The sequence below is a fragment of the Bombyx mandarina genome, chromosome 07 (assembly GCF_030267445.1).
Source record: "Bombyx mandarina strain Sakado chromosome 07, ASM3026744v2".
Lineage (NCBI taxonomy): Eukaryota > Metazoa > Arthropoda > Insecta > Lepidoptera > Bombycidae > Bombyx > Bombyx mandarina.
The window spans coordinates 11,102,246-11,120,307 of record NC_143214.1 but is presented as its reverse complement, the minus strand read 5'-3'; the positions used below and the strand labels follow the sequence as shown (position 1 = coordinate 11,120,307).

Sequence of the window (18,062 nt, the reverse complement as noted above, 5' to 3'; positions counted from 1 at the left end):
ATAGCGGAGCTATTAATTTGATAGTTTAAAAAAAAGACAAGTAAAATTAATGAGTTATTTTCGTTAAACGTTACATTTTTCTTCTTCATCGTTCCCTCACTGCTGAAGATCGCGACCAAATGTGACTTTCCTCCACTATTTTTTTTATTGCTTAGATTGTTGGACGAGCTCACAGCCCACCTGGTGTTAAGTGGTTACTGGAGCCCATACACATCTACGACGTAAAATGCGCCACCCATCTTGAGATATAAGTTCTAAGGTCTCAAGTATAGTTACAACGGCTGCCCCACCCTTCAAACCGAAACGCATTACTGCTTCACGACAGAAATAGGCAGGGCGATGGTACCTGGTACTATTTCGCCTTTTTTCTTTTCTTTAACAGTTACAGCAATACCACGTGCGATATGCGATTCCGATTATTTTTTTAAATAATTTAAAACAAAGTCTAACAATCTCATCCAATCTTCTTTCTAAGGCTATTCATGAACAATCCAATGTTCATATTAAAACTTCTATCGATGATGCTGAGGGCAGACGTTAAAAAACTTTATTTCTTTTTTTTTCCGAATAAAAAAGAAAATATTTCTCTTATCGCGTTAATAAATCAGGGATGCAACAATAAAACTCCGTTGCAACCCATTCGGTCGGTTTAATAGCTGTTTTGTCACAAATATAGCTATAAATAAATTTGGCCCATGCCACCCCTAAAAGGAGTTATAAATCTTGCAACGGGGTAGAAAGTATTTAAATCGAAAACGACATTCGAAATACAAATGGGCTATGACGAACGTTTTTTTTTTTGTTATGTTATAATTAATCGTTGTGTTTATTTGAACAAAAAATACAGCGGGTCAATGCAATGTGAAAAGTTCGTGATGTATTATCGTGTAGAAAAAAACCTATGAGATTCCTTTTGAATCCTTCCGAAGGGATCGTTTTGAGATTTTCTATCACTGCCAAGCTTGGAATTAGAAAGGGAATACGGAAAGGAACTTTTATTTATTCATGTTTGATAACAGTTGTTTTAGGCTAAGCATAAAATGGGGTATTCAAATAGAGTGACGTAACTGATTCAATTTTCAATGTTCTGTAGGGCAGGCGTTAATGTTTTGGGTAATTAGGTACGCACCTAAGAAATGTTGTTGTAATAAAAATATAAACAAGCAATATTTAAAAAAAACACTATTATGGCGCGAAACAGTTTGGTGTATGGAACAAATAATATTGCAAAACATTGCGACTTATAACATCATGTTGTATCCAAGGAAGTGGTGTGGCCATTCACGATTTTCAGTAGTTACGTAATTATTTAACACCAGATGAACCGTAAACTCCGATAAACTACAATGAAAAATGGAATAAATGAAAAATTAAGTAGTAATAGTTTTATTTTTCCAATTGGAAAGGCAAAGGTATCATACCATACAGCATTTGTATATATTTTTTTATATGAAAAGTGATATTATGAATAGAAATGAAATGTAATCATATGAAATGAGATGAGATGATATGGGATGAAATATAATCTTAGTAAAATGGTGGTCATTTACTAAGACGTTTTCAGTGGACTTTTTGGAGGATCTAAGGAAGTTACGTCCAGCGGCTTTGTTTCATTTTCCCACATTTGTGCACTTTCACATCTGTATCTACTAAACAATTAATAAACCACCATTATTAAACCACCATTATTACACATTTAAACCTGAAGAAACACTAAATAGACAAAATAAAACAAATCACACAACTTCACTCCCCGCGCTCCCGCCAAAAAGTCTGAAAAATTAAATCTATGCTTTTTTCCTTTCTTGACAGTTCAACTTTTTTTTAATGTGACATAGTAAACGTATCTTACTGCACACAGCCAAAACGTTTACTACGAATTAAGTTATGAATACGTTATTCCGGAAATCGTATTTAAATAAATGACCAAATAATTTTATTAAACAGAAAACGAGAACAAAACGCAATACTGTGAATTGAATTATAATACAAACACAGTTATTATAAGTCGGTAAGTATGTCATAATTCTATTTCTGTTTGAACATACAATTTAGAAGTGTGCCGGTTTTAGCGAAACATTTCCAATGGGCTCCGGATTCCTTAACGCTAATGCCCATACGAAATGTTTTATTTCGAGACTTGTACACGGAATATATAAAGGTAATTGGATACGGTATTTTTCGGGTATCGAAATCGATGACCTATGTACATATCTACTTAATCTCTCTACAAGCTTTATGAAAAATCGATTTTAAATGAATTCGCGTGGAATCGGAAACACACACATCTACCACCGGATCGGAAACGCCACCCACTGAGAAGATCCGGCGAGAAACTCAGTGGGCTGCGTCTGTGCGTTAACCTACTCGCCAAGACCTTCGTCGCAAGCAACGGTTTCGACGAGAACGATGACCGGTGCTTGGGATACCGTTAGTGGATCAGGAGGATCCAAAATGACGTGTTTTAGGTGACGTCGACTGTTTACCATTCAGTCCGCAGGATCGGAAATGTAGTCGACGCGTGAATCCATACACGCATACAATCTATAGTTCAAACATCTTCAATGTGCCTAGTGCACATTTTTTAACGTTCTCGATAGTGTAAAAGTTAACTCAAATTTGTATGGAGTTGGAACTTTTGCCTACGTTTTCCGCTAGGGGCGTTGTTCTAACTGCATACAAATATGAGTTAACTTTTACGCTATCGAGAACGTTAAAAAACACGCACTAAGCACACCGTGGCGGGTAACCATCATACAACGCAAGATATTTGACAGATGCCTGAATCTCGCTAACGACATTTTCAAGATAAGCTTGCTTATATACAAGTTCTGAACAACACCATTCGGCCACTTCGATAAAGCGGCACGACACGAGAACCCTCTCATCGTGGCCGCCGGTAACTACATTCCCGATCCTGCGGACAGAATGGAAAGCAGTCGACGTCGCCCAAAACACGTCATCTCGGATCCTCCCGATCCACTAACGGTGCTTTTAGGTACTTCAAGCACCGGTCACCGTTCTCGTCGAACCCGTCGCTTGCGACGAAGGGCTCGACGAGTAAACTAACTCCCAGACACAGCCCACTGAGTTTCTCGCCGGATCTTCTCAGTGAGTCGCGTTTCCGATCCGGTGGTAAATTCTGCGAAGCACGGCTCTTGCTAGGGTTCGTGTTAGCAACATCGTCAGGTTGAGCCCCGTGAACTCACCTACTAAAGTTAGGGTTACGCTGACATAGCCTCTCAAGGCTCTCAGCTTAGGTAGGAAAAAAAAAAAAAAAAAAACACCATTCGGACCGTCGGTCTACCGAACAAATATCACCCGCTCGGTGGAAGATCTTCCCTTTGTCGTCTAAGCCCTCCCAAACATACAGTTCATACTACCGTGTCGCAAAACTTTCTTGATTCCAAAATAGAACCCCGAACGAGGTAAATAAACCGCTTTCGGGTGTCGCGTTCCTAATGAAACTTTTTATTTTTTCTGACGTAACAAAATATGTATCGGGTGTCAAAGGATGTGTCCGTGGACAACGTGAACTTGTTACATCTGTTTGAGTATCTCTTCATTGAATAAACCGAGACTTTTGACGCGTATACAGATTGGTCACTCACACAAGTAAGGGCGGCGCGCAGTCGTACTTTGCAACAACTATATCACAAGGTACTGATTAGATTTTTACGGAATCTTTATCCTAATGCCCACAGCCTGACGAACTGGCGAAATCGGTGAAGCTGACGTCGAGGGAGCGTCGCTTCATCAAGTTCGCGAGCGTCGAGTACGGTGGACAGCTCTACATGACGCCCCAGGACTTCCTCGAGTCAGTAGTCGAACAGGAGCCGAGACGTAAGTGCATATAAGCATCTTCTTCTTATCAGCCCATGGACGTCCACTGCTGGACGTAGGCCTCCCCCAAGCCTCGCCACAAAGACCAGTACTGCGTTGCCTGCATCCAGCGGATCCCCGCGAACCTCAATAGATCGTTGACCCATCTTGTGGGAGGCCTACCCACGCTACGTCTTCCAGTACGCGGCTGCCACTCAAGAAAGGCCATACGTTCTGCGAGCAATGTGTCAAATATCATCAGCCTGAAGACGTATGCCACTGGATTTTTGAAGTCGTCTTGGCCTAAAGGATAAGACGTCCGGTGCATTCGTGTGTAGCGATGCATCGGTGTTCGAATCCCGCCGGCGGGTACCAATTTTTCTAATGAAATACGTACTTAACAAATGTTCACAATTGACTTCGACGGTGAAGTAATAATAATCGTGTAATAAAAACCAAACCCGCAAAATTATAGTTTGCGTAAATAGTGATGGTAGGACCTCTTGTGAGTACGCGCGGGTAGGTACCACCAACCTGCCTATTTCTGAAGTGGAGCAGTAATGCGTTTCGGTTTAAAGGGTGGGGCAGCCGTTGTAACTATACTGAAACCTTAGAACTCTTATCTCAAGGTGGGTGGCGGCATTTACGTTGTAGATGTCTATAGGCTCCGATAACCATTTAACACCAGGTGGGTTATGAGCTCCTCCACCCACGTAAGCTATAAAAAAATAAATAAAAAAAAACTCCTCCAGCTCGACTTAAACGAAGAGTTTTAACAACCAAAGAGATAGAGAACCTGCAGGACCAAACACCTCAACTAAAGAAGGGCTCTTCGCAGATGTTCAGGAAACTTAAAGACAAAGGTATAGAGCATGCATTCGTTTATAAATATTAATTAGTAAATCAGTTATATTGAGGTGTGAAGGCTATTTGGGTCAAGCGACATTATAGAAGAGCCATTTGATGTTTCAAATTTAGAAAAAAATATCATAACAAAAAAACTTCTATAGCTATTCGAAAGGAGTAAACTTAGTTGAAGTTCAATTAACAACATCGGAGTATTGTTGCTAATACTAAATATATATATATATATATAAATCTACAATGGTTTTTACGGATGTTCCATTATAACTACTGAACCATGCATCCGATTGACTTGAAACTTGATATCCATGTAGAAAATACATGTAGTTAATGGATAGGCTAATATTTATATGAGTGTTGGATTCCCTACACCAGTTACGGGGGCATAAATGATGAGAATCTCTGTGGGGGTGGAAATTAATAATGTTAATTTGAAATTCCCAGCTAAGCGGACGGGTACAGCTTTTTTTTTTTTTTTTTGGTCAGGAGGAAATCGCCGGACTTCCGCCCTCCCCTGGGGATGAAGGGCGGGGCATGTCGGAGTCGAACTGACTAAAACCTCCTGTCGCTCAACAACCCGCGTCCGAACCTCGCATGAGACAGAACCCATGAAAAGGCAAAGGGGGGAAAGTGAAGCGTTGAGTGCGGAGCACATCTCTCCCATCACCCTCCCCCTCGGGACGCCGGACTGGCGGTCGTCGGCGCCACGACCACCAGCCCTCTCGGTCGGCAGGCTATCCGGAGCCCGCCTACATGACGCCGGTTAGAATGGGTTATCCTACGGAATACCCCGCTGGGTCAGAACCAGCGTGGGTCGAGGATAGCCGGCCTTCCATCACCCGGATGCTCTTGCGTAAAACGCGTGCAGAGCAGCTTGCACGTCGTCTTCTTAGGCCCCCTTCGCCGGTCCCCAGACCGACATGTGAAGGGGACCCGAAACCGTTAGAGGGCCAGGGCTTGGGCGAGATCCGCCTCCCTGGCCCCCGCCCGACGGCGGCGGGCTTGCGCGTCTCTCACGCGCCCCGCCGCCTCCTTCTGCGAGATGGTGCACTCGCAGAAGTCGAGCATCGCCTTCCACGACTCGTCGTCGCCGAGCATCGATGCCACAACACTCGGCAACGACAAGTCGTTTCCTATTTTTGCGACGAAGACACGGCGCCACCCCTCCCATGCGGGGCAGGCGACGAGCGTATGCTCTGCCGTGTCCAAGTCGCAACCACAATGGTGGCACTCTGCCGTCGGCTCGGCTGTGATCCGGTGCAGGAACTCACCGAAGCAACCATGCCCAGTGAGCACCTGCGTGAGCCGGAAAGTGAGGCGTCCTCTGTCACGATTCACCCAATCCACAAGGACCGGGCGAATCGCCTCGACGATCCTACGACCAGCCGAAGGATCAGCCAGCCGTCTGGACCATGACTCCAGCACGGGTACAGCTAGTACTAAATAAAACGGACTGTCTACGCGAGACACTGTGGCTTTATTGCGTTTATAACAAAACCAATTGAATTCTTGCTACTTGCTTTAATTACAGTTTACAATGCTTTGGTTCCGATTGCACGTCGATGAATATAATGAATGTGACCATTTTCGAAAAGGAAGGATCTTGTGCCAATAATGATTATTGTGAGGTATCATAAGAATGTTGTTGAATGCTGTCAGTGCGCGGTGCCGGTAGTAGTAAATGTTCTGGTATGACGTTTTGGCTAGCTTGCTGTGCTAAACGAGTCAGGCGCCGCGACACGGACCTTTAATTACTAAGAAATCTCGCTTAAACTAAATAACCTTTCACCTCTCGATATCTATATTTAAGATAATGTATGTGTTTGTGGGTATGTTCATCTAATGCTTGAGAACCATCAGACCAATTTATATGAAACTTTGCATACATATAAAGGGCAACATGACCACTCCAACGAATAGGTACGTCCGTGCCGGACACCGTTGGCTATGGTGGCAGTGATTTTTGTCTTTCGAAACACAGTTCAAATTGATTAGAAATTTGGTATATTGGCGTTGGGTATAACGCCAACTAATTTGGGTTTTTAGTTCAAGCACTAAACTCCGGCTATGAAGTTAATATTATGAAGAGCCTAAAGTGAACTATAATATTACAGATGAACTTATTCTGTCCAAGGCAAAATTAATTTTGTTTTATATTTAGCGTTCCTAAATTATAAAATTAGTTCGGTTTCCTGTGTTACGGATACGGTATATCCATAACAGTTATGCCTTCTTTGAAACAACGAAAAATCTACTAAGTGGTTTTTTTTTTTTATTTAGTGTAATTTTTTTATTTATTCTAGGGATCATATCATACACGGAATACCTGTTTCTTCTATCGATTTTAACAAGTGAGTATTTTTTTTTATATTATGTAAAATAATTATTTAAATTTATTATTTTCACGACGATTCATTTAGGAGATTTATAAACAATTTATAAGACTACCGTCAAATAGTGCTATTCTTAATGTAATAAACGTTAGGCAGCGGCTTGGCTCTTTCCTTGGGATTGCTGAAGTCCAAGGGCGACAGTAACCAATCACTATCAGTTGGGCCGTATGCTCGTCTGCCTACAAGGGCAATAAAATAAACTTACTGGTGGTAGGGCCTCTTGTGAGTCAGCGCGGGTGGGTACCACACCACCACCCTGCCTATTTCTGCCGTGAAGCAGTAATGCGTTTCGGTTTGAAGGGTGGGGCAGCCGCTGTAACTATACTTGAGACCTTAGAACTTATATCTCAAGGTGGGTGGCGCAATTACGTTGTGGATGTCTATAGGCTCCAGTAACCACTTAACACCAGGTGGGCTGTGAGCTCGTCCACCCATCTAATCAAAAAAAAAATTGTAGCACTTTTAAAACCATTAGTGTAAACCCGCATGAATACAGAAAGAACATCGATGTAAACTTATTTTTACCGCGAAACTGTTAGAGATCCGAAGTTGAAAACGAAACAGCCGTTATACGAAACAAATGGAAACATCGACCTCACGTCTCAATGTGGACGGCGATATATACCCATGACCCATCTACGTATAGCGTACAATAAAAAAAAAAATTAAACCGAATCCAAATTGAGTATATCGTCAATACATTTCTTTTTATCTTTGTTGTTAAAATCAAGATTTTTTTATTTCTTTAATAAGTGTTAGTAAGAAGAGATAATAAGAGCTATTAAGCTATTGCATAGCTTCTATCGCGGTCCTTGAGCGCGGCGACTGAATCAAGAAATTCCATAACGAAAGTAACCTGACACCCCCACTACGCCTACTACGTAGCTCGCGTTCAACACATTCACACGTTGCGCTTGTGTAGTGTTTGTGAATAAGCGTTTGTGAAGTGTTGTGCAGTGTTTGTGATAAGTCTGCCCAACTCTCTCTCGCGCGGTTATGAGTGTGAAGGGGACAGTTAATGTTTTGCTTTTGTTAATGTTTATAAATATAGCTTGGTCTTATTGTATTATTGTTTTAATATTAATTTATTATTATCTAATTATAATTGCATAAGTTGATAAAAAATGCTATGCAATCGCTTTACCGCGGCATTCCCCGAGTGCCACACGTGTTATTTCTATTTCTATAATAAGAGTTAGTAAGATGGGATAATAAGAGTTGTTTTTTTGTGTAATAAGAGATTACAAGAGTTAATTATTTCAGAGCCGGCGTCGGGTTTCCGGATTGCCTTCAACATGTTTGACACAGACGGCAATCAGAGGGTAGACAAGAACGAGTTTCTAGTTGTGAGTACATACAAATAGTTCACTGACTCAAACGTAGACAAAACAGTTAGTTAGTTACCTTTAGTAGCAAGCGAATTTTAGTTTGAAGTTTATAGTTAATGAATTGAATAGTAGCACGACTTAACTACGTAGCGTATCGTGAGCACGCACGGGAAGGTACCACTGACCGGCGCGTTTGTACCGCGAAGCAATCACGCGTTCTAGGTCCCGAAGGCTGGAAGGCCGTTGTGGATGCTGAAATTAACACTAGGAGCAGGCTTAGGGACCCCGGTAACTGTACTTGTGCAACCTAACCCATGCATCAGCTCGCTGAGTTTCTCGCCGGATCTTCTCAGTGGGTCGCGATTCCGATCCGGTAGTAGATTCATTCGCAAAGCAGCTGCTCTTGAACTGTTAGATCTCCTTTGAAGGCGCTCGGGCAGCGGTTAGACCCCTCTTGGCTGAGCCTTTGCTCGCCCACCTGTCCTGGTAAAACTAGAAAGGCCATCGGGCCGCCAGTAATCTTTCAATCCTAAAAAAAGAATGCTGGAGGCTCAGAACGCCAGTGAGAATCTCGTTTGAGAACTAATGTAACTCAGGAAACATCAGGAATTTCTGCTAGCGCACTACCGATGAGCATAGATGAACTGTTTTAGTTAGTATTAGGGTTGGATTCCAACACACCACACCTCCGACCCCTGTAGAGTAGACTAAGCTCAGTGGGTCGCGTTTCCGATCCGGTGCTAGTTTTTTTTTTTATTGCTTAGATGTGTGGACGAGCTCACAGCCCAGCTGGTTATTAAGGGGTTACTGGAGCCCATAGACATCTACAACGTAAATGCGCCACCCACCTTGAGATATAAGTTCTAAAGTCTCAGTATAGTTACAACGGCTGCCCCACCCTTCAAACCGAAACGCATTACTGCTTCGCGGCTGAAATAGGCAAAAATCACTTGCCTGGTCGTTCTTACTTCGGACTGACATTCACGATAGTTTTGCGGTAACCATATACAGAACAGTGGTACGAATCCGTGCGTGCTCAATCGTCATAATTCGTAATGATTTTACAGCAGCTGATGATATTTACCAATATTAGTATCAGTATTGTACACATGCCATATTATTATTATTATTATTATATAAATATATAAGTATGTATATTGTGTATAATTTATTTATATGTATATATATACACCCCTTTAATCTTAAATTATAGATTTTTGATATAATAAACCCTGATTCTAAACCCTAAATCTGTCAGTCCATTCAAACGGGTGTTTGAATTTGGATTATGAAATTGGATGGCTTCATGCGAGAAGACGCCATAACTTTTTTGTTTTGTTTATTTTAAGTTTGTTTTTTTGTTTGTTTATTTGCGTAATAAAATATAGATCCAACGTCTGCTGGGTGGAGCTTTCAAGGAGCGCAAAAACGTGGACGCGAAAAGCCAAGAGGCCGTGAGTTTACATTGAGAGCTTTACAGGGATATGTGTCGGTCTCATGAAACTAAAATTTAAACCTTTCTACCCATTAAAAAGTACTTAAAATAACTGTTTAATGAAAACGTACTCACGGAAGCTCATAATTACTAACGCGTACTCACCGTGCAGACAATATGTTCTAGCCCGCTGTGTTTCGCGCCGGATCTTCTCAGTGAATCGCGATTCCGATCCGGGTAATAGATTTATTCGCGAAACAGCTGCTCTTGAGTTGTTAAGTCTCCCTCGGAGGCGCTCGGACAGTTGTTATCAAATGTCACCCCTCGTGGCTGAGCCCGCGCTCGCCCAACGGTCCTGGTGAAACTGGAAAGACCTCCGGGCCACCGATAATTCTCCAATCATAAAAAAATAACAGTTAACATAAGACCGTTCGTTTAAGAGCAATATCGATAGTTAAATTTTAGTTTCATGTCCGAAGGGGAATTTGTGCCGCTCACTCAATGTGTAAATATCCGCCTGAGATACGTTTGCGTTTTATTTTTTAAATTTTACGTGTTTTTTTTTAGGTCCGGCAACTATTTTCAGATTGTGCTCGTTATAGTGAATCACATTATTATTATTTTTTAACTGTGTCAATTGAAAAATTAAGTTGTTTTAAAAACATTTTTAACTTCTATAGTTTATTTCTAAACTAGTCGGTTTTGCTACAATGAATCAAATTTAAAATAGTTTGTTGTTGTTTTTATGAAATTTATAAAATGGTTTTCGTTAAGCACTAAGTAATATATCAATGAAAATTAATTATGTCTTAAATACGAATCTTTGGGCATCTGTCTTGGGTTATTTCAACGTTATTTAACATATCATTTATTTTATTAACCTGGTAATTTAATTAAATTTCTGTTATACAATAATATTTACTTTTTACTTTACATAGGAAGTAAAATGGCATTGTATGAAGACATTCATAACACTTATCTTTAAATAGCTTCTTGTAAATTTATCCCATCTTTTTACTATTTATAAAAAGTTGTATATATGACAATGTATTTATATCTGTGTATAATTGTATGCTTTACGCCTCGCCATTTTAACTGCTTTCATTAGTCTCGACAAGCGCAACGAGGAATCGTATGGGCAATTCGTTAAAGATCCATAATCCTTCTACAGTAAGTCTAAATTATGTTGGGATTCGCAAGTGTTGGAATGCATTTTCTTGTGTTAATTTTCTTGTCTTTTTGTAATGAATTGTCTCTTGTTACATAATGCGGTTCTTTTTTTATAAGTGACGATATTTAAAATATTTTTTTATTTTATTTTACTCATGTACTCCTCATAAACCTCATTATGCATTTTCCGAAAAAATATAGAGAATTCTCGTTAATATAAATACGGAAATTCAGGAATCAATCTTTTTTAAGAAGTTCCGTTGAAATTGCGCGCTGCTTAGCAACAAACAAAAATCTGATTGTTTTTAATATACGTACTAAATTTCACCACGAGCTTTTTTTTATAATTTTCCATCTATAAATGAGTCGTCTATTATCAAAGGTGGCAATCTGTGCATTTGGACAAAAAAAAATTATTGATATGTCAATACAGATTGATATGAATATAATCGTCTCCTTCAAAGAATACGGTTCAAAACCTGTATTAAATAAAGGTTAATAGTTAACCTGTTATTTATCTAAGATGTCGTTCCGAAGAGTTTTGTGACTGCCAATTGAATACAAAGTCAATAATTCGTTTTTCTGATTTACGAATCATTGTCCAAAAGTCAGATTGCCGGCTTTGATAATAGTCGACTCAAATGTACTATTGTGATTAACATATTTTCTTATTTTTCAATTTTATTATGTGATTTTCTTATAATATCTATGTGTATTATTGTGGTTTTTTTCTTCATATTACACCTATTACGTGATTTTAAGAACACCGATAATGGAGGGTTTTCTCAGATGTTTTCTTTAAAACTAAGTAATTAGGGGTGACATTTTAAGCCACATTTTGTTTTGAAAAGAACAACTGAATATTTAAAATTAAAAAAAAAAAATTCGGCCATGAAATTAATGAGTGGAATTACTGTTACACGCCATATATGTGTTTTAAGAAAACATACAAAATATCGCTTGAAACGCCCCTGATAATTCTATTAAACATGTCTAAAGTCATCAAAAGCCTTATTAATAAAAGTTTCAGAACACAACCCTAAATGCACTGCGTTACGTCTTGTTCATTGCGAACCAGTTGAGACACGATAGAAAGAGATAAAAAATGGTTTGTAGGTTGCATCACGATGTGATTATGCCGTTAACGAAAACGACATCACAGTCCTTGGATTAGATCCGTCCCGTGCATTGCTGAGCTTACATGAACCATGTTGACGTACCATAGTTTTCTCCACGACGGCGAGGAAAAGATAATATATTGAAATACTTTAACGATTATCTTCTTCTCTTCTTGCTTCGGTTTCCTCAGTACTGAGGGTCGTGACCACCTCCTCGCAACAAGAGTTTATTGCGGACCATTCCACGCCATTTGCCTCTATCTGCCGCCGAGTGTAGAGCATCGTGAACTGTGGTGTCGAGGGTAGTGCGAAAATCTGGTCAGTCCAACGTATAACGATTAATCTGAACATACGTAACATAACTTCAAAAGACATTCAAACTTCTTGTAAGTTTCGCCTTCTCTTCAACGAATGTTTCAACTAAAACTTCAGAAGCGCGAATCGTAAATAAACTTGCACATCTTCGGCTCAGATGGAAAAGATCTTCAGCTACGCTTGGAGGGGGAAACGCGGGATAAACGATGACGACGACAAATTAGCGGAGGGCGCCCATGAGAACTACGTCAACGACGACCAGGGCCTGCAGAGGAGACACAACGTGGATACGTTCCTACAGGTATTTCATAGGAAAATATTTGTAATATACAGCCAAGTTGTGATAGTCATATCTTTTCATTTTGATAGCCTAGGGCGCTATACCAGCTACGCGCGGACGGGTAGGTGAGGTCACGGGCTCAACGAGAATTTGCTAACATTAGCCCTAGCAAGAGCAGCGCTTCGCTGAATCTACCGCCGGATCGCAATCGCGACCCACTGAGAAGACCGGCGAGAAACTCAGTGGGCTGTGTCTATGGGCTAGTTTTTTTTAAATGTTTTTTATTGCTCTTGTAGGCTGACGAGCATATGGCCCATCTGATGGTGAATGGTTACTGTCGCCCAGGGACTTCAGCAATTCTTGGTGCAGAGCCAAGCCGCCACCTACCGACCAAACCGCTACCTACCGATTCAGAGATCCAGAGGATCCGATAAGACATATTTTTGCCTGGGTCGCATATACCTATATGTTGATAACCTATCGGTTTTCTCTTAACTCTCGTCTATATCCTTCTCCGACAGATCCACTTCTTCGGCAAGAAAGGTAACAACGACCTCAATTTCGAGGGCTTCAAGCAGTTCATGGAGAATCTACAATCTGAAGTGCTGGAGTTGGAGTTCCAAGAGTTTGCCAAAGGTAAAAACAAGGCCTTTCGTTATTGCTCTAGAATTGTACGTCCTTTTCTATTTTGATATAAGTGTGGGTAGGTATCACACTCCTGCCTAATTCTGGGCAGCTATTGACATTGTAACGGGTCGTTAGGTATGGGCCCAAATAACCAGTCAAAGAAGCTCACGTATGTTGGTGGTATACGTACGTATGTTACTGGTGGTAGGACCTCTTGTGAGTTCGCACGGGTAGATACCACCGCCCTGCCTATTTCTGCCGTGAGGCAGTAATGCGTTTGGGTTTGATGGGTAGAGCAACCGTTGTAACTATACTGAGACCTTAGAACTCATATCTCAAGATGGGTGGCGGCATTTATGCTGTAGATATCATGGGCTACAGTAACCATTTAACACCAGGTTGTGAGCTCGTCTATCCATCTAAGCCATAAAAAAATTAATGATATCAAATAACAATAAAGAATTATGGTCGATACACTAAATGCACTCAAATTTGGCGCTAGGCCACGAGACCATATCAGAAGTGGACTTCGCGAAGATCCTGCTCCGGTACACGTATCTAGACACGGACGAGTACGACATGTACTTGGACCGCCTGCTGGACAGGATGAAGCACGAGCGCGGGATCACCTTCGAGGAGTTCAAGACGTTCTGCCAGTTCCTGAACAACCTCGAGGACTTTAGCATCGCGATGAGGATGTACACGCTGGCCGATCACCCTATATCCAAAGGTAGGGCATAGTGTTGTAGGGCATGTCGGCGGTGCAGTGGTAAGCGCTCTTGACCATAGGTGCGTGTACTCGGTACTGCAGTGGTGAGCGCTCCTCTCCATAGGTGCATGTACTCGGTACTGCAGTGGTGAGCGCTCCTGACCACAGGTGCAAGTGTCATGGGTTCGATAAGCAAGTTTGTTTCCAATCTGCCTAGGTTTCTACATGTCTGTTTATTGATACATATACGATATTCACTCAACAAACACTTTAAAACTCTCAATTCGCTTGTTCCGCTTCGCTTCAGGTGATCCGTTATCTACTTCGCTTCGAGTAGTTCCGATTACTGACTGACTGCGTGCCATCCCTACAACGTTTTTATAGCCGATGCCTCATCCCTAGAATTATCGAGAATATTCCACACATCTCTAGTAGTAGTTGCCACTATCTGACAATACATGGCGTTGTACTTCTCGAGCGTTCTAGGCCCTTCGGCGATACATGGCGTTACTCTTACCGGCGTAACAATAGTAACGCTTGTAATTTTCTTGACGAATTCAGACGAGTTCCACCGCGCCGTGAAGATATGCACCGGCATAGGGCAGTCGGAGCACCTGGTCAGCACCGTGTTCGCGATCTTCGACGCGGACGGAGACGGCCTGCTCAGCTACAAGGAGTTCATAGCCATCATGAAGGACAGGCTGCACCGGGGATTCAAGGTAACGCAACGACGGTCTGCTCGATACGACATTTTTTACTGGTGGTAGGACCTCTTGTGAGTCCGCACGGGTAGGTACCACCACCCTGCCTATTTCTGCCGTGAAGCAATAATACGTTTCGGTTTGAAATGTGGGTCAGCCGGTGTAACTATACTGAGACCTTAGAACCTATATCTCAAGGTGGGTGGCGGCGTTTACCTTGTAGATCCTGGTGACCACTTAACATCAGGTGGGCGTTGAACTGTGAGGTCGACACGCGCTCAGTCTTTAAATATCTCAGATGCCACCGACGTACAATGTGTTAACGCAAGCCATCTATGAGCTCGTCTATAAATACCTCGATATTGTGAATCAATCTTCTGAAATTTTAATCAATAATTATTTAATTGAACATATTTCAGTCGTCCGCCAAGAACGAAGGATGGGAAGCTTTCAAGTCCTGCGTCAAACAGGAAATGAAAAGCGTGGCCTAAATTATTGGGGCTGGCAGCACTGCTTGCTCCTAACTAATCTGTGCATGATGCTTTAGAAAATTTATTTAACTTATCATTTCAATTTTCGTTTTTAAGTTCGCAATTTTGTTTTATTCGATTTTGGAATCAAATCATCGTGAGATATTTAATATTATTATTTTATGATTGAGCTTAAAGGTTCTGATGAGTTCTAGTCCTTCTTACATTCAAATTATCTATCGAATATTCTAGAATTTAATTTTTGAATTCTATAATACATAGTACAAAAATAGTATTACAGAAACATTTTGTTGTCTATAGTCGCGATTTACAAACAGATTGATGTGTCAGATCAATGATAATGTCATAATATGTCAATCTCGTTACAATTAGCATTTCAATATTTAGTACAATTATGGAGCATAGAAATAAGGAGCACCATCTTGTATAGGGGACAAGTTGAAAAGCTTTCCACCTGTAAACAGCAAGTTATTGTTAAAAGATTCACAAAAATAGCGCTAGTGTAGGAAATGGAAATTATATGAGTATAGCAATTTTAATCAGAATTTAGTGTGCTGCTTTGAAAAATTTAATATTTTTCGTGACTTGTGTCGTTAAAAAATATGCAGTATATCTCAACTATATATTTGTATTACTATTTAACTAGGAAGCGTTTTTTTCCTTCTTAATTTAGTATCCTACTGTAATATTTTATGGCGCTGTTTTTTAAATATTTCCACTTGCTACTGTGGCGCCACCTTAATTAGCTCTCTTTCAGTGGGCACTTTTTAATACGCTGAGATGGTGCTATATCCTTCTACCTTTTTTAATTACAAACAAGGTTAGTTAATTTCAATGAAAAAATCAAATTACCTTATTGAAACATGGAAAACTTCCCAAAACAAATCGTTGTATCCATGGCTTCATAAAGTTACTGTGGACTGTAAGTCATCTCTGAGATTGTCTAGCGTCAAACGCCATAATTTAATGTCGTATAACACAGAATAGTCGTTTAAGAAGTGAGATTTTGTTGTTACTAATTTATTTATAAAACAGCGTTTTTTGCGTAGCGTAAAATAAAGATCGTATTTTTTTTGTATTCAATATATTTATTTATTGTATTATATTTTCATCAAAAATTTCTTCTTCATTTTTCAATAGATAGGGTTAAATGTATACCTCATAAAGGTGAAGTCAATCAAGTTTTGAATTGAACATCTTTATGGCTTGTGAAATTAATGATTTTCCATTAAATTACTGGCAATTTTGTTTCATGTTCTTGAAGAAATACGAAATTAAATAATCTAGGGATGGACACATTGAACTGTACATTGTTAGTTGATAAAATACAATCGAATAATTCAATAAGGTTTTCGCAAACGAATTAGATCGAAATTGTAACTCGCTTATGTCACTGCGTATTACATTTTCTAATGAAAATATTATTTGTTGAAACTTGTTACGGGTCAAACATGTATTTATTTTATCTTTAGTACCTGTAAAATGTGTCAACGATAGCTTTTTATCTACTATTTATTTTCACTACGGAAAATAGCACCCAAGTCATTCTAAAACTCGTGTTTCCATAATATTGCACTTAATTTTTGGAACTTATTGGAGTAACTAAACTATTAATTTAATTTATTAATAGCAATAGCTTTGTCACCGTGAAGTAAACAATAATTCTGACTAGACATTTACAATCTATAGTCCTTTTTATTTCCTCTTAATAGATTTTTGCTAACTAAACTATAGCTATGTATAAAAACTCTATGGGTTAACATTTCCAATAATGCTAGTATCTGGCAATATTTTTTTTTACCTTTCTCATTTATCTCATATTTTGTTACTATAATAATATAAATGTTGCTTAACTTTTTATTTAATTTTAATGCTTATTTAAAAGTTTCTTGTAATCAAGAGAAACATTTATTTTCATGTTACTTTCAGGTTTTTATGAATCTTATTTTTTTTTTAAATTATAATAAACAGAATGCCAGTATTCATGTCGTTTTTAATTTTATGAATGTGTTAAGTACTTTGTCACTGTAACTAATTGCTTAAGAATTTAACATAAGCTTGTGGTCTCTGTGTTAACAATTGTTAAAATTAATTTTTCTTATTAGTTTATTTAATAAATAAGATTTCAAAAGTCGAAAAACAAAATTAAAAACTGCTCTTATGTTGTTTAATCTCATGATTATTATTGTCATTATATTATTTCTAAAGTTTCGAATAATGAAATTTTCTTGGTGACGAAATACTAAGATACTAAGATGTAATTTCGTCGAGATGTCAGTATCTTGATATTCTACTGTCAAATTTCTATAGAATAAATTCTGATTTTTTATAGAAAAAATATTTTGTGATAGAAAATTTGACAGTAGATAGCAAAATATTCAATACAGTTCAAGATCTTAGAGATTTGACCGTAAGATTAGTTCTAATTATATTCTAAATAATATTCTGGTTAAAAAATCTGTAAAATTACGTTTACTTTCAAGCAGTGTAAAAAAATCTAGCTTAATATTTCACATGTTGGGTAGTTTTTTTATTGGCAATACTACACGTGTTTTATTCTTGTAGTCTAGTAACACATTGTATTTACACACTAGTCATTTGTTTGTAAGTTTTAAGCTGTGTTGTGTGATTAGTTGTTACCCCGATATTGCCATTAGCCATTATTACAACCATCATAAATATCAACCGTTTTTTTATCAAACTATGAACTGTTGTTATTAACCAAATATAGAAAGTTTGTTGAAGTTGTCTTTGCACGTGATTAAAAACATTTTTTTACGAAATCTTGTTTTTTTTCTTCGTCCTGAAA

General features: G+C 39.2%; 1 protein-coding gene across 2 annotated transcripts in view; it reads left to right on the top strand.

Annotated features, from left to right (window-relative positions):
- MICU3 (Mitochondrial calcium uptake 3) overlaps positions 1 to 18,036 on the top strand; it is a 129,048-nt gene extending 111,012 nt beyond the window's left edge. The window contains exons 2-11 of one of the 2 annotated variants that reach the window (XM_028181497.2): positions 3,705 to 3,843; positions 4,575 to 4,685; positions 6,990 to 7,037; positions 8,343 to 8,425; positions 9,796 to 9,861; positions 12,603 to 12,746; positions 13,247 to 13,361; positions 13,855 to 14,082; positions 14,623 to 14,780; positions 15,182 to 18,036. In XM_028181497.2, the coding sequence (XP_028037298.1) occupies positions 3,705 to 3,843; positions 4,575 to 4,685; positions 6,990 to 7,037; positions 8,343 to 8,425; positions 9,796 to 9,861; positions 12,603 to 12,746; positions 13,247 to 13,361; positions 13,855 to 14,082; positions 14,623 to 14,780; positions 15,182 to 15,253 (1,164 nt within the window). In that variant the 3' untranslated portion in view covers positions 15,254 to 18,036. The remainder of the gene's footprint in view (positions 1 to 3,704; positions 3,844 to 4,574; positions 4,686 to 6,989; positions 7,038 to 8,342; positions 8,426 to 9,795; positions 9,862 to 12,602; positions 12,747 to 13,246; positions 13,362 to 13,854; positions 14,083 to 14,622; positions 14,781 to 15,181) is intronic. The other variant, XM_028181498.2, reaches the window with a different exon arrangement.
- Positions 18,037 to 18,062: the final 26 nt, after the last annotated feature.